Raw genomic sequence first — 24007 nt, forward strand, 5'->3', positions numbered from 1 at the left:
AGCTTCTAGCTCTTTACCTGTGTTCTCCTGTATTTCCTTGAGGGTGCTATTTATGTCTTTCTTAAGGTACTGTATCATCATCATGATAAGTCATTTTAGATCTGAATCTTGCATTTCCAGTGTGATGGTGTGTTCAGGACTTGCTATGGTGGGAGAATTGGGTTCTGATGAAGCCAAGTAACCTTGGTTTGTGTTGTTTATTTTCTTATGCTTGCCCCCTGGCATCTGGTTATCTCTAGTGCTACCTGCTCTTGCTAAATCTGACTGGAGTCAGTCTTTCCTGTGATCCTGGTAGTATCAGAACTCCTCAGATTCAGGCTGTCTCTGTGATCCTGTGATTCTGGGATCCTGTGACCCTGGGTTTGTTAGAGCATCTGGGAGTGCAGCAGCTTCCTCTGGGTGTTGTGGGACTGGCTGCAGAGCCTGGGCCCAAGGTCTGCTCAGAACACCAGCCCAGAGAGACTAGAAGGAACCAAGCCACTCTTCTGGTGGACTTCCTGTATGCCTGGTCCCTCTGGTCCCAGTTACTCCTGGTGTTGGGACAGATGTTGGGTCCTCTTCATCTCTGATCCTGAGAGTCTCAGAGTGCCTGGATGTGGAGATTCCTCTGGATGTTATGGGACTGTCTGCAGAGCTTGTGCCCAAAGTCTGCTCAGGACACCAGCCCAGAGAGACTGGAAGGAACCCGAGCCACTCTGCTGGCCAGGATTTAACCTCTTATTCTTGAATACAACTTTAAAAGTTTTTAATTTGTAAACAACTTGTAGGACATCAGTGAGAGGAGAGGTCCTTGGTTTTGTGAAGGCTTCATGAGCAGTGTAGGGAAATGCCATGACATGGAAGCTAGAGTAGATGGGTTAGTGAGCAAGGGGAGAGGGATAGGATAGGAGGGGTTTTGGAGAGGAAAGGGGATAATATTTGAAATGGAAATGAAAGTATTTAATAAAAAAAGATATACTTTAAAGAGTGAGAATATGTCCATATCAATGTTTAACAAATACCTTCTCAGATTTGTATTACTATATCTTGTTGACAAATTGAGCAAGAAATATTTTATTTAAAATTGTCTCACTTTGAAGTATTGAAATGCATATTTCTACACATCCTCCTGCACTATGTATGTGTAATATGAAATATTCAGGCAAATTTTTGTATACAAAAATTTTATAAGAATATTGACATCGACTGAATCTTAGGTAGAAAGATGTGTGTGTGTAGGGGTGTGTGTGTGTGTGTGTTTAATATTATAATGAATCCAATTGTTAAAGGCTGTGTGTTTAATAAAGAACTGCATATTGACTCGATTTGGGGAATGGATTTTGAGAATATACCAAATTATATAGACAGCAGTTTTCTTTACACTGTAGTTCCTTAAACAGCAAAATTAGCCATTTTTATTATTAGCAACATAGAACAGAATAATGCTAATTATAGGAAAATGAATCATGTTAAAGGAAATATATGTAGAATTAAGGTTTAAAGGAAAAAGAAGTATCGATGTAAAGGGGAAGTATTTGAGAAGACCAAGGCAAGTAGGACAGACTGGAGCCAATAGAGGGTAAACAAGATAAAGATGATGTTAGTCACATATGTACAAGTTGTATAATGAAGCCCCCTGCTGTGCATATAATCAACATACTAAATGTATTTATTTTAAAATGTATAAAGCCATTTCTATCTAACATGCCATTAACCAGTAACTCTGGAGTAGAATTTAAAGGGTCTTTAATAACTGCTGTGTTTAAGAGCTCACTTAGATGCAAAAGTGTTTAAAGTCTTTTAAATGCTCTCATAGGGAAGTTAGTAATGTTCCCTCAAGGAAGGATGGAGTAAGTTGATTTATGTTAGGGACAATACCTTCTCCAAATTCCTTAGTGAATCTGACCTTAAAATTAGTTTTCCAAAATTAGGTATTTGTAAACTCCCAAGGTATGTCACATTTGCAAAATATGTGCAGTTAGGAATGTAAGGGACTGACCTCTTAATCCTAGAAGCATCTACATTGCCTCTCATTAAGCTGTGTAAAGCCTTGCCCTACTTCTCTGTTTTGAGCAGTCCTTTACCCTTTGAGTATTACCTTACATCCTGCCTTTCCAGAGTTTCTTTCCATGGCAATTAATTAAAAAATAGGACAGCCCCTCCACATCATTGGCTGTTAGTGGAAATATCCTATGTAGTTCTCAGAACATGTTATTTAACTATTGTTCAATGTAAGTCTATCATTTTATTTGTTTCATTTATTTTTTATCTCCACTAGATAGTAAATTCTTCAAACATGGGAAGAATGGTAGCATGGTTATTCTTTATAGATATCCTTTATAAGGCATTTTTGTCTGACATACTGTAAGCATTTTGGCTTACATATATGCATATAAATAAACCCACAGCTTCTCTATTGAAAAATAATCTGGATAATCTAATATCAGGTTTTCTAGTACATCATAGGATTTTCCTATATCTTAGTGTTGATTTAACTGAAGCTATATATGTCAACATCATAATGTATATATTATAATGTTCTTAACCTGGCATTTCTGGCATTAGTAAAATTTATCTATCAAGTTATGCATCTTGAAAGAAATAATTTAATTAGAATTTGAATACATTGCATACAATGAATTTTATAAAGAAGAAAGTAATCAGCAATACAGTTGTGCATTTTGATGACAAAATAAAAAACCTTGGAATTCTAATATCCCTCAAATTTTAAGACTTTATATTATAAAATGAATTGCAAAAGTATCTTGGGAATGATTAAGATAATTATTTCACTAAAGTTCATATTATAAATTCATTTTTATTTTTCTTACTTCTTTTTTAATAACTACATTCGTTTTTTAAAGGGAAGTAATGTTTATGAATATGTATGTGCTTGGGAAAATATGTCAGTAGAAGGTATTCAATTTCAGTACCATATGGCTGCGACTGTGAGTGGGTTTAAGTAACAATTCTATGGAAGTGAATTACAGATGTGGCCTCTTCTACTTAGATGTCCTGGTTCGTTACTAAAAGCTGCAGTCATTATAATGACAGACCCCTTAACCTACCAAGAGAATTTTTTGAATGAAAACACTTAAGACTGTGCAATTGTGAATAAAAGTAAATTTGCTTTTCAGGGAGTTTGGCCGTTGGAAGGTCAATAACCTTGCAGTTGAGAGAAGAAACTTCCTCGGTTCTCCTCTGCCTCTCGCCCCCGAATTCTTCCGCAACATAAGGCTTTTGGGACGAAGACCTACTCTACAGCAAATCACAGAAAATCTTATCAAGAAATATGGGACTCATTTCTTGCTATCGGCTACTCTGGGAGGTAGGAGACTTTGAAATTATCTGTGCTTGTGTTTGCCAGTAAATAAAACTGTATCTTCACTGCAGAAGAGCATTTAATCCATATCACTAGGGTAGATGCTCTTCATTATCAATAAAGGTGGATGAAGTGATCAGTTAATACGTTCTATATAACACACTCACTTGAACGATGAGGGAATTACTTGCTATCTTCCTACAAACTGCTTAGAGATCCACTATACGTAAAATGTATGTATAGCTGTGACAATCCATCATACAAATTGATATTGTAAATTATGTTTTAAAAATAAACAACCTCAATGCAGGTGAGAGGCACCACTTCTGGTAACAGAAAAAAGAAATGATTTCCTGGAGTAAACGGTAAATTTCTGTAATGTTTTTTAAATCTGCTATGTTAGCACTCTTGACTTGGCCTGTGATTGCAGAAAGGAGAAAAATAGAAGAATAATCTTAAAAATTAAGACATTCACTTATTTCTTATGTTAGTGAGATTAAGAAACCTATTATTAAGCATAGTTAAAGATGAGCTTGGCAATGTAATAAAGATTTAGCAGTTTGAAGGATCCGGAAGGATGTTTAAGGAGATAATAAGTAAGAAACACACTATGGCATTTTTCATAAAATGTTTTTTTTAATTATATAGTGCTTTCTACATGTTCTTAACATTACAAAAAATGTATGCTTTAGAAACTGGTATTTCTACTGTGGGGCTGACTGTACAATTTGGATACAGAAGCTAAGGAAAGACTATGTCCTTTACTCCATCAGGTCACAAAAGGTGGCTGTGCTGATCAGGTCAATGCTGTAGAAGACTGCTTCTTAGCACTACAGAATAAGTCTTTTTTGTTGTTGTTATTCTTGGCCTCCAAAACCAGTCTGTCAGAAATTTGGCAGTTAGTTATTTCAGAATATATCCCCTAAGAAACCCTGTAGGGTTTCTTCACCGTGTAGGTGTGATGCATACAGCAAATCATCGCATAGATGAAAGCCTCCAAGATTTCTCATAGAAGCCTTCTGTGCTTCATTCTTCATGCAGTATATCTGAAAACTTGAGACAATATATGATCCCTGCTTGAGTGGGAGTTACAAAGTTGGCACCCACCATAAAATAGAATCTTGCGGTGGTTTATAAATCCCAAAATACTGATCGAGTGCTAGAGTTCATCTCAAACATTCTGCGTGACTCTTCTTAATGTAGTTTTAATTCCAGTGCCTTTTAATTTACTCCTTAAATGTAAGGATCTCAGGTGCTAACTGAGATACATAGTGTTAATGACAACTGAGAACACAGTAAATCCTATTATTTTGTATGATGTTATTATCATTTTCTTTTGTTCATAGAATTTTATACTGATTCAAAAGTAGTTGGTTTATTTGTTGATTTTTTAAGGGTTTTAAATAAATTTATATAAAAGAAAGTCAATTGTTCATCTCAGGCAATTATCTTTCAGTACAAGGGTTCTAAAATGCAACTCACACAATATTGTTTGAGTGTGAAGTCCTTTTGGTAGGCGGTAGAAACTTTTCAAATAATACACCAATAATATTACCTTCTCTCCAACACATTTTGTTTGAAAATTTTTTTTTTATTTCATTAAAAGTATTAATTTTATTTTTGTACACATGATCATTATAAAATGTATGATGGTACTGCCTGTGGTCCCAGCTGCTTAAGAGGCTTAAGGCAAGTTCATTGTCAGTGCATTCACAATGGCTAAGAAGTGGAAACAAACTAAATGTCCTTCAGTTGATATGGATAATGAAAGAGTGGTCCATACACACAATGGAATTATTTCAAGCTGCAAAAAAGAATTAAATGACAAAATTTACAGATATATTGACGGATCTAAAAGCTTCCATACTGAATGAGGTAACCCAGACCCAAAGTTTTTTCATGTTCTATCTCTCAATCTCTCCCTCTCCCTCTCCCACCCCTCTCTCTCTCTCAATTTTTTATTAGATGTTTTCTTTATTTACAATATCTCCTTTCCCAGTTTCCTCTCCAAAAGAAAAAAAGAAAAATAAAATAAAATAAGTAAAAAATAAAATAAAATAAAAAACTAAAACAATCCCGTTCCCTCTCCCCTCCCCCTGATCAGCACCCACCCTCTCCCACTTTGATTTTTTATGAACACTTTTGTGCATACATTTAAAAACAGTTTGTCATCTTTTCTCTCTGTGGTAGGCTTTTGTTAAATTATTTGTTCATTAAATACCTAAATGATATTATACCAGGAGTCCAATATTGCATAGTTTCTGAGAAATATAAACGTTAATGATGAAAATGGGTGAACTTTACAAAGATTTTTAATTAAAGAGAATCAGAGTGCTGGCAAAGGGCCAATATACAAAGCATGGGACTAGTGGGAAGGAATAGAGCCTTCTCACAGTTAGAGCATGTCACTCTATCATGGCATGTCATAACACTAAACTGCAGCATGTAGGAGGTGGGCACAAATAACAAGGTATTGGACCCCGCACTTCCTCCTTCCTAGGTGAGGGTGAAACAAATATCAGATAGAGACAACAAATATGTGCCAAATTCCAGCTGTCTTCCCTTTAAACTGTTAGTCATTTCTAAGATATTTTTTTTGTATTTGTTTTATAGTTAGGGAAAGAACAACACCTATATTGACATCATATTGAGACTTTTTCAAAGGTTTTGTGATCCCTTTATTACAGCATAAACTTCAATTTCAATACATGTGACATTTGAGTTTCTACATTATACTTTTTATTTATGAATGTATGAGTAAAATAATAAAATACCACAATTATGATTTTGTGTAATCTATGTCTATTATGTTTTGTAATATCAATAACTAAAATGTAATAAAATCTGAAATGTGAAAGTAACATTGTTACTGTAGCTTCTACTTTCAAGAAGTTGAATAATTTACGGAATCCGTAAACCTTCCCTATTTCTTTAGCAGCGAAGCAGAAAACCTAGAACAATTTCTATATATAGGTTCACATGTAGCGGAAACAGAAGCACACGTGGCTCCCAGAGATAAAACCGTTAACATGTGGTTCAAATTTTGTTGATTTTTTTTTTTACTAAATTTTTTCATTACTTCTATAATGTGAATCCTACATTATGCTTTGTGTTTATTACTTCTATAATGTGAAACCTACATTGTGCTTTGTGTTTATCACTTTTATAATGTGAATCCTCCATTGTGCTTTGTGTTTTGGTTTTCTTTCATTGTGTTTGTTTTGGTGGCTGCTGATTCTGTTGATAGTGAAACCAGTGGTTTGTAAATGGTCTTTAAAATCTTCATGGGATTAAACTACATTTGGGGTAGACTGTTCTAGTGACACTGTGATAAGTCATTATTTTTATAGTGACTTTAATATTTACATATTTATATACTTTATCTTATATGAAATATTCAAAAGAGTCTCTTATTAGCACCAATGAACTGATTAAATGAAACTGACATCAGTGTAGGTTTGCCTATTATAAAAGATGGTTGTGTATGAAAAATAAAACAATACAACTTAACACACACACACAAATCTAAAATTATTTAATAATAAATTTGCTTAATGATATAACAAAAATCTGTCATGAAATCAGTAATATACTGATGACAATAATTAAATAAAAACAAAGCAATCAAAAGACAATCTACATTTATAGGTAAGAGAAAGAAGCAAGTCTAGAATATTCTTAATGTGTAGATCAACTTAAGACTCAATGACAGGGTCCCAACGTCTGTGGCATTGTTGCTCTATATGGAAAAAAATCTTTAAAATTGTATGGTATCATAAAATATCAAATTTCTAAAACCATGTTGACATTTTAAATGACAATAAGTCACTAGGCAGGAAGTGATACAACTTTCTGATTCAAAATGCAGTTCAAAGTTGCAGTAGTTCCTGATGACTACTTTTTCTCTTATGACTGTGTGTGCTTCATTTATGTGTAAGTCATCTTCACCAATTTGCTTAAACTCCTTGAATTGAAATCAATATCCTGATTTTCTGATCATGGAATAATACTTGAATTTAAAGGTCATGGCCATTCCTATTACAATGTTTGTTTGTTTTTCTCTTTAAGTATGATTTGTAGACTCTTTCACACTCTCCATAGGATAAAGTTAGTAATTGATCACAAGTAAGTAAATTACTATGTAGGTTAAACATATGCACTATCTTTATTTAGATAGTGAACAATGAAGAACTCCAGGCAAAATTTAAATTGTAGCTGTTGTTATTGAACTAGCCCTGTCTTGTTTCTCTGTGGGTCCATTTGTTTCATATGTCTTACCTGGTAAAGCATGAAACTATTATATTCTGTTTTTAAGAAAAGATGAGAATCACAATAAAACTTAAATACTCTCTGGATCTTTTCTCATTTTCTCTCTTGTCCTTTCTAAAATACTCAGAATAATTTGAACATTAGCACCAGCATGTCCTACAGATGTCACCCACCACCTACCCACCCCATCTTCTCTTGCCACAGTTTCCTTTCACTCTCCTGGCCCTCACTCTCTCTAAACCAGAGACCAGGGATGGAGGAGTCTCCAGGGAGTCTATAATGGTGACTCAAGTTGTGACTCCTAGCATTAGGAGATATTAACCCTGAAGTGCCCATCTTTAGCCAGGCAGGAACCCACAATGGAGAGATAAGAATATCAACCTACCCACAAAATCTTTGACTCAATATTTGTCCTGCCTACAGCAAGAACAGAGACAAAGTTGATACAAAGACTGAGAGAATGGCTAATCAGTGACTGGCCCAAGTTGAGACCAATACCATGGACAAGACTGACACTATTAATGATACTCTGCTATGCCTACAGACAAGAGTCTAGCATAACTGTCCTCTAAGAAGCTCTACTCAACAATTAACCAAAACAGAAACAGAGACCCACAGGTAAATTTTAGGTGGAGCTCTGAGAGTCTTGTGGAAGAGTTGGGGGAAGGATTCAGGTACCCTGAGGGGATAGGGACTGCACAAGAAAACCAACAGAGTCAACTAACCTGTATCTTTGGAGTCTCCCAGAGACTGAACCACCAACATGGGCTGGATGGACCTAGGCCTCTATACACATGTGGCAGATGTGCATCTTGGTCTGCATGTGGGATCCCTTACAACTAGGGCTGTCTCTGACTCTGTTGCCTGCTTTTGGATCCTGTTCCCCTAACTGTGCTGTCTCAGTAAGAGAGGGATTATATATGTCTTCAATGATTTGATTTGTCAGGGTGGGTTTGTACCCAGGAGGTGCTCATAGGAGTAGGGGAGGGGGAATGTATAGAGGGAGCATAAGTGGGGGAGATTGGAAGGAGAGAGGGGACTAAGATCGGGAAGGAGAGGACTGAGATCGGAATACAAAAAGGAATGAGTGAATCAATCAATAAATGAAGAAAAGTAAATTTAAGAAAGATATTATTCAATGAATTAAAATATTTTATAGTGAAATATATAAAAAAAATCAGCAGAAAATATGCCCATATATGAGCAAACATTTAAATCCAAAGGGTAACTAGTGGTATTATAATTGTTTTAGAAAATACATGAAAGATTGTTTTGCCCAGAGTTCCTTAGCCCATCATGATTTCAACTTAGATATAAAATCTGGATACACTATTTGAAGCCTTCAATAGGATATTTTATGATCTATAAAGCTGTTGATTGAATTATCTTCCTTTAGAGAAAATCAACTATACAAAATCTACTTCTATGTGCATCATTTTCCCTGTATGTTTTGTTTTTATTCTTTCCATATTGTTCATCAAGGCTGTATTGCTACTCACTGTTATTTTGGACAATGGTGTCTAAGCCCCATAACTGTTTCAATTTCTAATATACTTCTTCAATTTAAAGGATCTCTCTTGAAAAAGATTACATTATTTGGATGTAATGGTTTTCAGCTATGGAATAAATATCATGACTGCTTTGTTATTCATTTCATATATAACAAATTCAGGAATAGGAGTATATCTCTATCATGCTTATGGAAAATAAAATAACAAATAAATAAGAAAAAAGGATAGCCTTAAAATTAAGGGAATTGATTTAATTAGAGAGGCAGTAATTTAAAATATTATTAAAACTGATTCCAATTTCAGGTCCTCAGTTAAAAGTGTTTTAAGAAAATATTTATTTTATCATAAAATTATGATATCATATATATATGTATATATATATATAATTTTAAGTACATATGATTGATATTTCCAGATTTAAAAGACTTTTTCAACCAACCAGACTAGCAATAGAAAGATTCAGCTACTTCTTTGTTTGCTATGCTTTTCAAGAATTGAACAAAACAATAACTGTTTGTTCTTCTTATACTCTCCCACCCCAACTTCCAACTAAACTCGAGATTATATATATATATACATATATATATATATATATATATATATGTATGATATGTATATATCCATACTCATAAATACATATCCATATATACATATCATATATATATTCATATATACATATATAGAATTGTTTACCATATTTCAAGACCTCATCTTTTTGGCCTTTTACATTTTTTAAATTTTAAGTATTTTATTTATTTAAATTCCATAATTGCCCTCCTTCTTAGTGCCCCCCTCCCTGAGTTGAGTTTATCATCCTATCTTCCATGCTACCTCCTTAGCCTCTGACAGGTTACTCTCACACTCACCTCCCACCTCACCACCACCCCAGCATCCCTTTTCCCTACGGTATCCAGTTTCCACAAAATTAAGTGTTTCCTCTCCCACTAAGGCTAGACAAGGCAGTCCTCTTCTACCCATATACCCTGGAGCTAGGACCTGCTCAAGTATGCTTTCAGTTGGTGGCTTAGTCTCTTGGAGGTCTGAAGGGTCCCCATTAGTTGACACTGTTGTGGTTTCTATAGAGGTGTAATCCCCCCTCAGCTCCTTTAGTTCTTCCCCAAACTCTTTCATAGAGGTTCCTGATCTCACTCTAATGGTTGACTGTAAGTAACTGCATTTGTCTCAGTCAGCTGCTGATAAAGCCTCTCAAGAGACAGTCATGCCAGGTTCCTGTCTGCAAGTACAATATGGCATCAGTAACAGTGTCAGGATTTGCTGTGTGGACATGGGGTGGATCACATGTAGAGGCGGTCTCTGGATGACCTCTCAGTCTATGCTCCATCTTTGTCCTTACATTTCCTTTAGACTGAAACAATCCTGGGGCAAAAATTTTGAAGATACGTGGGTGCTTCTCTGCCTCAACTGGGGGCCATATCTATCTACTGGAGGTGGTCTCTTCAGGTTATGTCTCCCCAAATGTTGGGCATTTGGCTAATGTCATCACCATTGAGTCCCAGTAGCCTCTACCATCCAGGTCTCTGAGATTTTCTGGAGGTAGCACCTGCCCTCTACTCCATACTGCTGCATTAGGTTTGAATTACCCACATTTGGGACTTCCTTCTTGGGTCTTCTGAATTTATTAGCTAATATCCAGTTATCAGTGAGTACATGCCATACATGTCCTTTTAGGTCTGGGTTATCTCACTCAGGATAATATTTTCTAGTTCCATTCATCTGTCTGAAAAATTCATGATGTCTTCGTTTTTAATAGCTGAATAGTATTCCATTGTGTAAATGAACCACATTTTCTGTATCCTTTCTTTAGTTGAGAGGCATCTGGATTGTTTCCAGCTGCTGGCTATTACAAATAACATTGCTCTGAATATAGTAGAGCACCTGTCCTTGTGTTATGGTGGAACATCTTTTGTGTTTTCCTTGCTCTACTATTATAGAGCAACACACTGACCAATGCAAACATTATAATGGAAAGCATTTAATTAGGCTTGCTTATAGTTTCAGAGGTTTAGTCTATTATCATCATGATGGATTCAATCTAAGCATGCAGGCAGACATTGGAGCAGCAGTTGAGTGTTAAGGTTTTGATTCATAGGCTGGGAGAGACTGTGAGTGTGTCATGGGATTTTGAAACTGAACCCCGGTGACACATACTTCCTCCAGTAACTCTATACCTCCTAATTCTTCTAATCTTTTCAAATGCTACCATTCCTTATTTAAGCATTCAAACATAGGTACATATAGGGACTGTTATTGTTCAATTTATGACATACTTATGTCATAAATTCAAAATTATATTAAAATAAAAGAAAATATAAGGAATCTAAAAATAGATTAAAATTTGATGTTTTGTGATAGCATTTACTGGCAGCTGTGAGAATCATAAGAATTTTTCAACTTGGATATTAAGTTGAAGAAGGCTTCTTTCGGACTACCCTGTCTTCAGAGGGAAAATGGGAGAGAATAGGTATAACTTTTCTGTGCTTTTAAACTTTTCCACTGCATTATGAAACACAGCTGGTTCACTGAGAATATGTTGATCAATATGTTCTCCCTTTCAATACCACAAGAAGTAGACTACTTTTATATACTGTTTACAGACCTAAGAAATGGGCCAGTGAGCCACATATGCTTATATTTCACCATAAAAAACAATAAATGATTGCAAAATAAAACACAATGTGATGAACTGTTCTCATTGATTTAACCACAGTATTCCTGTAATGGTAGAAGGTTTTTTAATTTTGTTTTGTTTTGTTTTGTTTTTAGGAAAAATTGATATTATACAATATCAATTTCCCATTAAATACTAGTACATATCCCTTCCATCAATCCTTAACTTGATTTTTTTCAATAATCATTATTTAATACACATATGATATATACATATAAATATCTCCTCAAATCTAACCTCTTCAGTCCATACAGTGTTATTTGTAAGAATATTTTCAGGGCTGACGATTCAGTGCTGAACAATCAATTGGCCTGCTCTTACTTTAGGTATACAAATATTTTTCCTTATGTGTATGCATATGTACCACATGTGTAACTTGTGCTCCTGGAATTCAAATTACGGTGTTAGATCCTGGATACTAGAGTTAAAGAATTTTGTAAGTTGCCATGTAGATTCTGAGAACTGAATGCAAGTCTTTGAAAGAGCATCAAGCGCTCTAATGACTTACCCACCCCTCCAGATCCTTCAGGTAATTTTTTATTCTATTAATTTTTGTTCTAACTTCTTCAGAATATTATATCTACCAATAATAACAATAATATACACACACAAATGAAAATTGACCAAAACCATGTAATAAGCAAATAATATTAAAGTGATTTAATGTGTATTTCTTTTTGGAATTAACAGAGCCTATTTGCATGTCAGGACAGGCAAAAAAAATAAAATAACCAAAATGACCTAGCTCAGAAGTATATAAGGCTGTCACCTAATGGTGGTGAAGTATAAAAACTGTGATTTAGGTTTGTTTTATATGTCTGTGTTTCACAGTGTCCATAAAAGCATTCTCCAATTTGTACAGTTATTGTACACAGACCACCATAGAGTTTCAGTTGGAGAAGGCACCTGCATGGTTTCTGTGCAGAATAACCAATCATCCAATCTGCTATCATTTATCTTTTTTTGTGTTCTAGCAGACTTGGAGTGCTGAAGCACTTTCAAAAGCACAGTCTCTGTCTGCAATGTGTTACTGTCCTTTGTATGCCATGTTTTGCCTACAGATAGCAGTTTTAATCATACATTTTTAAAGCATTTGTATAAATGAATACTTGTGGGAAATTTTAAAGTTGAGAATGCAACCTTCGGGCTGGAGAGATAGCTCAGCCGTTAAAGGCTAGGCTCACAACCAAAAATAGAAGAGAACACAACCTTCATTCTCAAGTCTTGGTATAAGTATCTCAAATAATTAAAAAAAAAAACATAAAAAATGATAGTCGTTCATATTTTTAAATTTAAAACAGATGTCCAGCCACAGACGTAGCAGAAGATGGCCTTGTCCGACAACAGGTTGAGAAGCCCTTGGTCCTGTGAAGGCTCGATGCCCCAGTGAAGGGGAATGCCAGGGCAGGGAAGCAGGAGTGGGTGTGTGGGTGGGGAAATGCCCTCATAGAAACAGGGGGAGGCATGTGCAGATAAAAAAATGGATGTGTTAGGAAGAAAATGTTTTTATTCTCTATAAAGACTTATGGTTCTTGAAAATAGAACATATTAATTGTTCTTTATCATCAGCTGGTTAATAATCACATAGATAATTAGCAATTATGAATAACAAATTAACACAGATTTTTATTAAAAAGTAAGTTACATTTAGATATTAGCAGTCTCAGTTTGACTTGAGATTCTTTCACACACATGAGCTAATATTTTATTTTAAGTATAAGAAAGTCAATTTGCAAATGTGTCATTTTTTAAAAAGTGTCATAAACCCTTTTTTAACTCTTTAAATAAAATCAAAATCAACAAGGAGTGCATGGTAAATGATAAGAATTTATCCTTCATATATATAGCAATACCATGCATGCTACTCTCATTATTATATCATATTTTCCTTATAAATACTTGTTAAATTGGGCAAATTTAAATAAATACATAGAATTACTAAACACATTAAGTCTACTAAGATATTTTATTTTTATTTTTATTGTATGAAGTTGCTATTGATGTTTTTACATTAAAAAAATAAATCTGTGATTTATACACACAAGTATGACAAAAAATAAAGGAAATATATATCTCTTCTTAAATACAAAAGAAAGATGCTTCTTGCTCATTTATTTCAGGTCCCTATTTCTCTATGCTGATTTTTGTTTCTGTATACAGTACCCTGTATGCAAGCATGCATGGTATATTTTTAGTCTTCTATCTAAAACAGTGATTACTACATCTTGCTAAGTATTATTGTTGATTTTTATGGGAGAGTTTTATGTTTGGTAAATATTCTTAAATTAGTGAGCATTAGTGAATAAAGAGAAACAAATAATAACACCATTAACAATAACTAAAAACCAAACCAAAACAAACAAAGCACAAGCATATACTGCTTCCATCATTTGGGATAAAACAAGGCTTGAGTTTTATGAGAAAGTATTTAAGAGTATTTTTTCTTTTCACTTGAAAAGTGTCAATCTAAGAAAAAATATCTTAGAAATACCCACACAGAAAACTTATTTTCTGGGTATGGTAACATACTATAAGAGAATGCTAAAAAGTTTATTACAAAAATATTAGAAAGATATACTTTGTTTATCAAAAATTAGCTTTTATTAGACAATGGCTTTGGTTCAGAATAATTTTTGTTTTGTTTTCTAAACATTATATGGATCCAACAGGTTAAACATAAGAGTATAAATGAATACATAGATACATACAGACATTCAATAATAGTGGGAAAAGAGGCCATGAGTTTGAAGTGGAGCAGGAAGGAAGCTATGGCCAGCACTGAAGTACAGGAAACTGGGGAAAATGCTGTGAACATTTTCTAAATGTGTCTAAATAAAATGACCTGGAATTTAATTTTAATCTTAATCTTGCTTAAGAATTTATAACTTATTGTGAATGAATTCATTTCAAACCAAATGCATTCTTAGAGAAATGTTATAAACACTTATTTCATTGTGATTTTTCTAAGTGGATTTAAACTCCATCCATCCTAAGTGAAATATTTGAAAAAACAAAAGTCCATACTTTTAAATGTAGCCACCTTATGTAAAACCATTCTTAGTGCTGAAGACACCTACTTGTAAGTAGACTGTAAAGTGGCACTTGATCTTTCTACTTTGTAAACCTATATTTAGAAAACTGCTTTTGAATTAATTTAAAAAAATGAGCTACAGTCCAAAGCTCTTGAAACAATGATTAAATTAGGATGTTAATATTAACATTTGGTGTTGACCATAACTTATTTTCTCTATTTGTGTGTATTGTTATGCCCTGTAGAGTGGGTAAACATTAAACTGAGCATGTCTCTTAAATTGAATAGGTGTATGGAGAGCAACCATTGTGCCAAGATAATTAAAGTGAAAGAATAAGTTTTGGAATTCAAGATTACCTAGGTATGAGGCTGTATTAGTCATGGTTCTCAAGAGTCAAAAAATTATGGACTGTCTCTATACATTAAGAGGATTTATTGTGATAACTTACAGTCTCTAGTCTAATTAACCCAACAATAGGCAGCTGTGGAATGTATATATGTTGGGGGCTTGTATTAGCTGGTGTATGTTGCCTGGTTGGTGATCCAGTGTTTAAGAGACCAGGTTAATTGAGACTACTGGTCCTCCTATAGGGTTGCCATTCTCCTCAGCTTCTTCAACCTTTTCCCTAATTCAACCACAAGGGTCAGCAGCTTCTGTCCATTGATTGGGTGCAAATATCTCCATCTGACTCTTTCAGCTGCTTGTTGGGTCTTCTGAAGTGCAGTCATGATAGTTCCCTTTTTGTGAGCGTTCCATAGCTCAGTAATCGTGTCAGGCCTTGGGACCTCCCCTTGAGCTGGATCCCACTTTGAGCCTGTCATTGGACCTTCTTTTCTTCAGACTCCTCTCCATTTTCATCCCTGCAGCTCCATCAGAGAGGAACAAATATGGGTCAGAGTTTTGACTGTGGGATGGCAACCGCATCTCTCACTTAAATCCCCTGTCTTCCTGCTGGATGTGGGCTCTTTGAGTTCCCTCTCCCTACTATCAGGCATTACATGTAAGATTCCTCCTTTTGAGTCCTGAGAGTCTCTCCCCTCCCAGGACTCTGGTACATTCTGGAAGGTCCCTCCAACCATCTATCCTTTCCTCCTACCTACTGCAGTTTCCTGTTTCCATTCTTTCTGCTGGCCCTTAGGTCTTTAGTCCTTTTCTCTCACCCAATGCCAGATCGGATTCCCCTCTTCTCCTCTATGTCCACTTTTCTTCCCAGGTGCCTCCTTCCCTCCCCACTTTTTATTGCTTTCTTCTCCTTCCCCTGTGGGTCTTAGGAGTCCTCAATTGGGCCCTTCACCTTGGTGACCTTTGAGTGAGTTCTTTCTTCACTGATGCTTCATCTTTTGCTCCCAACACCTATGTAAGTATGGATGCGTGTGTGTAAATATGTACTTGTGAGAATGCATGCAAGCTGAGCCTAATTGGTTTGAATGGAAATGTACATTACACATGTGTGGATCTGTATATATGTGTTTATGCACATTTGCTTTTATATATATATATATATTTTTTCCCCTTCTGCAAGCATTATTCTCTTCTCCTGTTTATTGTTGCAAACTTCCCCCTAGCTGACAAGTAAGAGGAATCTGGATAAGAGGGAAAAGGCTCCAGTAATTAATCCTTTCCTTAATCTCCTGCTGTTTTAGATTGTAGGTGCTAGGTGCCAGAGACTTGCTGTTTCTGGCCTCAGCAGAACACAGAAGGCAGGTCAGCAAAGTAATATAGACTTAGATAAGTAAACCTCTTACTATTATACAGCAACCCTAAATATCTTCTAAGACAAAATCTTACCCCCATATCTCATAAGACAAAGTCTTACCCTCTTTCCCCTCTGCTGGTTCAAAAAGAACCAACAAGAAAGAAGACCCCGCCAGGGCTGTCCCCTGGAAGTTTACAACAATATGTATGTAAATTTCTTCTCTAATGGTAAATAATTATGTTCAGGAAAAATAACTATGTTATCTGTTAAAGTCTGGTTTTCTGATTTTTGAGCTATTTTCCACTCTTCAGTTTTTAGCTTTCATGATTAATGAAATACCAGTGTGGTATTGTCCACTTAGTATTTTCATATATTTTATTTATACATAATTTCTATAACTGAGTGGACTCATTTGTCCATTGATATTTTTTTTTTGAGACAGGGCTCTCTGTATAGCCTTGGACTAGAACTCATTCAGGATAGCCTCTAACTCAGAAATCCACCTGCCTCTGCCTCCCAAGTGCTGGGATTAAAGGCGTGTGCCACCACCATCCAGCTGATCGTTTTAAATTTCTCATAAGTGCAACATCATTAATTACTCCTCAGTGCCTCAGTGCAGACACCATCCCAGTGCGCACTGCTTGTGTTATGTGTCTCTCATTGCACTTGTGAGTGGGTCTGGGTTGATATGTTTATATTTTATGTACTTAGACTTTCATGCAGCAACACAGGACACAAACTCAATATATTGCTCTGAGAAATACCTTGGCTCCTGGCATGATCATTACCTTTACCCCCAAAGGAGCAGGTCTACAGGGAAGTGCCTTTGATCCAGTCCTGATTTGGATCTAATGTTAATCAGAAAAATTTCCTAACTTTCTCCAGTAAATTACTTGGCTTTTTGCTGAGAGCCATATCTTTTATCTTATTTAACAGTTGTGATCTACTTATTAATTTACAAAGTTCTAATTAGTCACAAATAGATATGTCATCAAATGCATTTTAAGCATTAGTGATAATCGTAGATTCTATTCCTGGTTACCATGATATGCTAATTTTTTTCTTTATTTTTTAATCTCCAAACATTCTCACACTATTAGAATTATCACATTTGGCCACGAGAAAGAAGATTTTTAATTTACTGGTGAATATTATATATTGTTATATTATTTTTGTCTTTCAATGATCCGAATTTATAATTATGTATTGTCTGTATACACTTTGAATATTTGTGCCAATGTTGTGTGAAATTCTATTAAGATCTTTTTCTTCCATGGTATCTGGAAACATTTTCTTCCATGGTATCTGGAAACATTTCAAACATGGTATCTGGAACCTTTTTTTTTTTTTCATCTTCAAAGTGTTAGCAGAATCCCTGTGTGAATCTATTTGTGTGGCCTCAGTTAGTTTTATGTTTAAATTTTTCTATTACCATTTTTAAAGCTTATGTTTAAACTATGTCATAAAATATCTTTGTCACAAGTTTCCTTCCTACTATGTATTTAAGTATGGTGCATTACTAAGTACTGTGTGAATGACTAAACTCATGGAAGTTATAGAAACTGATACTGGACAGTGGACAATGAGGCAAGACTTGAGGCAAGACAATGAGCAGAGAGCTTGCAGGGAAGCTCTCGTTTCCAAAATTTAAACGCTAATGAACTACTGCTAAATTATCCAAGTTAGACATGAAGAACTTTGTTCTTCTCAGACATTTACACCATTGCATATTTATCTAACAAGTGATTGCCAAACTGGCTGCATGCCCTGCCTCTTGGGAATCCATCTGTTCTGTTGGCACTCTTCCCACTTACAAACTGATAGGCTTTGCTTAAGGAAGGTCAAAAAAGATCATCCACAAATGCAGTACGTATCCCCTTTCTATCTGAAAGATGATATATGCTTTACAATAGCATAGTTCATGGGATCATCTAATGAACTTGAGCTCATAGACTTCTATAACACAGCAGGTCATAGTAAGCTGTTAATAATTTTACTTATATAAAACATTATATAATTGAAATTATTTAAAATGTTTTTGGAGGTTATAATTATATTGTTTACTCCTTCCATTTCCTCCTTCAAAACATAAAGAAAATATTTAATATATTGTATTTTACTATGGTAAATAATGTACAGAATATAGAATTTTTTTCTAAGTAACCTTGATATTATAATTTAAAGGATAGTGCTATGACAGAGCACAGAGAAATGGTAATCATTGTTAATTGACACAATTACATTATATGTGCATGTGTACGTATGAACACTTGTATACAAATAGACCATCCAAATAAAATGTGATCTGTGTGGTATACTCAGATTTATATACACATGACTAGTGATAAGTGTAAGAAGCAGCCATGACCAATGTCTTAGAGAAATTTCCAAACCAAGGAGGTGGACTATATTGCACTCACAAATTGCCTTGTCTGGCTTTAGTGGGAGAGGATGTGCCTAATCCTGTAGAAACTTGATGCTCTAGGGAAGGAGGATGCTGGTGTAGGGTTAGGTGAGGATGGCTGGAAGAGTGAGTAGGAGCACAACCTTTCAGAAGCAAAGGAGAGGGAGGATGTTTTTCACTTCCCTTGGGGGAAAATATACGTTAACGAGTTGTTAGGGTATTTGCTATGTGTGCTTCTGAAGGAAGCTGTTTTAAGATTTATCTACATTTTTTCACATTTAAGAACCTTTTGAAAACTCATTTTGTTCTTTAGTTTCTTATTTTATATAAGCATCTTTTTGTCATCATTCATTTAGTTTCTGACTCACATACTTACTCTATAGGTTTCTCTGAGCCATATCACATTCATTTATCATTATTACCATGTGAAACAGAGCTTCTGTTCATTTAAAATGTATACCTGAGTACTAATTATGTTTTATTGTTCCTATCTTGTTATACCATTTCCACTGTAAAAGATATGGCTCAATACAGTGCTACAAAACTTCACTTAATATTTTATTACACTTTGCTTTGTGTTTTACAGATGTTAAACTAAATGACACGTCAATAAGATTAATGAAATTGTTCTTTAATATCTCCTTGTTCAATGTTTACTAGACATACACTCAGTCTTCAATAGCTCTGATACTTCTAGGTATTTGTGAAAAAAATCATAAAAACTTTAAAATATTCATTAAATTTTGTGTTTTTTCACTAATTGTTTCTTCACAGGATTTTGTAGGCACTCTTTCTTGGCCATAAGTATAAAACTTATTTTAACTGGGAAATACAATCATATTTGTATTATTAATACAGGAGAGGAGTCACTCACGATTTTTGTGGACAAGCGGAAGCTGAGCAAAAGATCTGAAGGAAGTGACACCAGCACCAATAGTTCGTCTGTCACTTTGGAGACTTTACATCAGCTGGCTGCTTCCTATTTTATTGACAGGGACAGTACCCTTCGCAGACTTCACCATATCCAAATTGCATCCACTGCCATCAAGGTAAGCCTGAACTTAAGCCTAAACTTACAAAAACATTTTCCGTTTTCTTTGTTTTATCCCATTTCTTTCTCCCCCCCCCCAATTTTTATTACTTTATTTATTTACGTTCCCTCCATTGTCCCCTTCTAAGTCCCCCTCCCTCAGTTCTTCATCCCATTCCTCTGCCCACTTGCCTCCCATAGGGTACTCTCTCCAGCCAGTGCTACCTTTGAGCCTCAAGTCTCTCTCATGGATTAAGCACATCTTCTCCCACAGAGGCCTGACCAGACTAGCTTCTACTGTATTTGTATCAGGGACCTCAGACTGATCCTTGTATGCTCCTGGTTGGTGGCTCAGTCTCTGAGAGCTCCCCTGAGGTCCTGGTAAATTGAAACTGCTGGCCTTTCTTTGGGGTCACTCTTCCCTTCAGCTTTTTCCATCCTTCCCATCATTCAACCATAGAGTCCCTGACTTCAGTTCAATGGTTGGGTGTTAAGTATCTGCTTCTGTCTCAATCAGCTGCCAGCAGGGCCTCTCAGGGGACAGCCATGGCAAGTTCCTGTCTGTGAGCACATGATAGCATCAGTAATAGTGTCAGAACTTTGGTGTCCTCTCACGAGATGGATTCCAAGTTGGGCTGGTCATCGGACCAACTTTCCTTCAGTCTCTTCTCTATTTGAGTGCCCCACAGTTCTTTTAGACAGAAGCAGTTATGGGTCAGAAATTTTGTAACCCTGTCCCTTTACTTGAGGTCCTGTGTAGATCCTGGAGGTGGTTTTATTGAGTTTCCACCCCAATCTTTGGTATTTTGGCAAGGTCAGCCCCATTGAGACCTTAGAGAGTTTTATCCCATTTCTATGATATCTTTCTGGATATTTCCCTGGCCAGTGATTTAAATGATTATTTTTAAAATGCGTTGTCCCTTTTTAAATACTTTTATTTATAAGGTATAATTACATGCAGATTGATGCAGCATTTTCAGTTGATTAGTAGGGTTTTTCTTTTTCATTTTTATGACCAAGTATAATTAAAATTTACTTGAATTTTGAAGTTCGCCCTTGCTCAGAGGTTTCTTAGAGCTGTGTTTGTAAAATAATCCTTACAAAGCACATAGATTATCTTTACAATTGTTCCCTATGTTAAGATTTTTTAAATATATTTTATTTCATATATTTATATATATTTATATATTTATTTTATATATTTATATTTTATTAGGATGAACATGAGTCACAGCAATATGTATATACCGTATTTTAAAATAGAGTTAGAATACACAAGTTTCTAAAAGACAAAGTATGATATAATGTGGAATTGATGGAACAATATTATCCACTCATATTTCATAATGTCATTTGACTTTGTAGATAGTAAGGTTGATTATAAAAACTGGTAAAATAATCAATTATGTAAGGAAAATTATCAAAAGAAATTTCAAATAAATGGAAAACAGAGAATATGGTCATGAAGATTGATATACTGAAATAATACACCTTGAATGATATTCCTATGGTGTATTATTAGACTAATTATATTATCATATATAGCAAAAAGCAAGGTTATTAGTAATTAAACAGAATAGTCACAGTAATTCCTTAGATGAAATTATCTACAACAAAATAAATAAAAAGTCTATTTTTGTCATGTAATAGCTCACATTTTATACTTAATAAAAAACAAATATTTATAACATTCATCATTTTATAAAATTAAAATAATTGTGTGCATGTCCTCATGCCTGTAAGTTGAAAGGGTTTTAGTTTGATATTTGATGAAATGCAATATATGAACATAAATACACACACAGATGTATATACACACAGACACACAAAGATAATATTGGAAAATACTGAAATATCTTTAGCAGAAGTAATATCAAACAATTTGGAATGTTCTGACATGTTTATGTTTAGTGTTTCTAGTACAAGGAGTTGAAAGTTTTTCTGTATATATAAATTATAAAATACAAATCTATATAATTTATAAGTTATTAAATCTAACTTATAATATAGCAGTAAGCATTTAAATGTCCAGCTCACATTAAGAAACTGAGCATAAATCAATAATAAGTTATGTAAATAAATATGGAGCTAATGCAATTTCAGAAATCTTAGTTGATGTAGAAAAGCTGTAAAATAGGATATTGTTAGACACTTCGCTTGCAGATGCTGAAACGTAATAGACTTTCTCAGAAATCAATTTTAATAGTGAAAACAATATGTTAGAGTGTAATTTCTAATAGAGAAAGCATGAGTGTACATTTATTATATAGATATTTACTTTTTGTTCATTAAAAGTAGAATTACACAGCAGTTTTATTACCCATAAGTAAAAAACATGACTAAACTTAATGAATGTTTACCCATAGAGTTTTTCTCTCACAAAAGAAATATATCACATAAAGTATATATTTTAATGTAGTATGCAACTTCATATTAGAAATGTTTTAAACTTTTCTTTCATAAAAATTATGTTGGAAAGATAAATTTCCCCATAGTTTAAAGTATAGCTCTATCATACAAATCCAAAATAAGGATCTGATGAGGAATGATTAATCCAGGGGTAGCTCTGAAAGACAGAAAAACATAACCTTGTGTTTGGAAGTTGACAGATGAACTCAGATCATTCTTTTTGCACTAGCCCTAAGATCGACAGAACTTCCAAGTCTATATGTGTGTGCCCAGATTCTGACTATTAGAAGTCAAGTCTTAGACAAGTGAGAAGAGACAAAGTAGGCAGAATTTTAGAGGAAGTTGTAATTTTAAGCACTGCTGACATTGGAAGCAGGGCAGAAGCATTCTGGGATACTCTGGGGCTTTATGCCACTGAGTTGTGTTCAAAGTGTAATGAGTTCCAATGCTGTGTGTCCGCATGAGTATCAGGTGTACAGACTTCTTAAATTACAAATACACTTAAAATGGTCCTTATGTGGATTAAAAAAATGTCTTAAATGCTTGTGGTGTATCATAATACATATAGTAAACAATGCATAAATGACAGAGTACTGGAAAATGTGTTCAATAGCATCCAAATACAATTAAAAGTAAATGGCGTTGAGCTACGTTAAGGAAACCACTCCAACTCCTATCCAATCACTGACCACCCCACTACACATAAACAAGTGAATAAACAATGACAGAATGAAAATAATAAAATCAATGATTTGAAGTAAATAACTGAATACAGAGGGTTGTTATATTGTGTTAAAACTAAATTTAATTTATTCATTAAACCTCTTCATTAATTTTATATATTACATTATAATATTAATTATATTATATTTATTATATAATATCTGGTATTAGAATAAGAAAATGCACAGTTTGATTATAATATATGTGTTCAAAGTACCATATATTGGGCATTTTATTTCTCGAATAAATGTTGAATGGTTTTGCCTCTCAGTTCTCAGAATTTAAAAGGCAAAGTACTGCTAAAAATAAACACAAATGAGACTATCAGACATCAACAAAAATACAATTAGATCTGCACAATCATGCCAACTTTATTCATGTGAATTCTTGAAAAACACAAAGGACTTCAGCAATTAGTGCTAACTATGAGCTGCATTCCAGAAAATGAAATACAGCAATTTGTTGTGTTTATCTCCTATAATTATGAGACTAAATGTGAGCAGTAGCTCATTAATGAAACTGTAAATTTCAAAACAGAGGCTTAAACTGCTGTGGAGCTCAAAAATATCCCATATAAGTGTGATTAATATATTGATATAAAGTTGTATTTCTCAATAAATCATTCATTGTAATGTCAAATAAATGTCTGGAATTGGCTATTACTTTTTTAAAAGCTCAAGTCAACTGAATTAACTGAGAAATAATTTCACTAATACAGCTTTATTTTGAAATAGCCTGATAAACTTCAAAGTTTTAACAGGGATATTAATGAGAAAATGAAAATAAAGTTTATCTAGGGAGGTAATGGAACATAAACCCAATTTTGATTATAAATATGCATTGTGGTAAATGTTTTTTGTTATTGCACTAAACTTTAGAGATTATTCAGTGAGTAAAGTTGAATCATTTGATAGAATTTAATTAATGGTTTTAGAATAGTGTA

General features: G+C 34.4%; 1 protein-coding gene across 4 annotated transcripts in view; it reads left to right on the forward strand.

The window, feature by feature from the left end:
• Positions 1-24007, forward strand: part of Brinp3 (BMP/retinoic acid inducible neural specific 3) — a 375633-nt gene that overhangs the window by 168284 nt on the left and 183342 nt on the right. For all 4 annotated transcript variants that reach the window (XM_031384426.1, XM_031384434.1, XM_031384442.1 and 1 more), the window contains exons 3-4: positions 3117-3307; positions 19761-19951. In XM_031384426.1, coding sequence (XP_031240286.1) covers positions 3117-3307; positions 19761-19951 — 382 coding nt within the window. The remainder of the gene's footprint in view (positions 1-3116; positions 3308-19760; positions 19952-24007) is intronic.

This window comes from Mastomys coucha, unplaced genomic scaffold (genome assembly GCF_008632895.1).
Source record: "Mastomys coucha isolate ucsf_1 unplaced genomic scaffold, UCSF_Mcou_1 pScaffold1, whole genome shotgun sequence".
Taxonomy (NCBI): domain Eukaryota; kingdom Metazoa; phylum Chordata; class Mammalia; order Rodentia; family Muridae; genus Mastomys; species Mastomys coucha.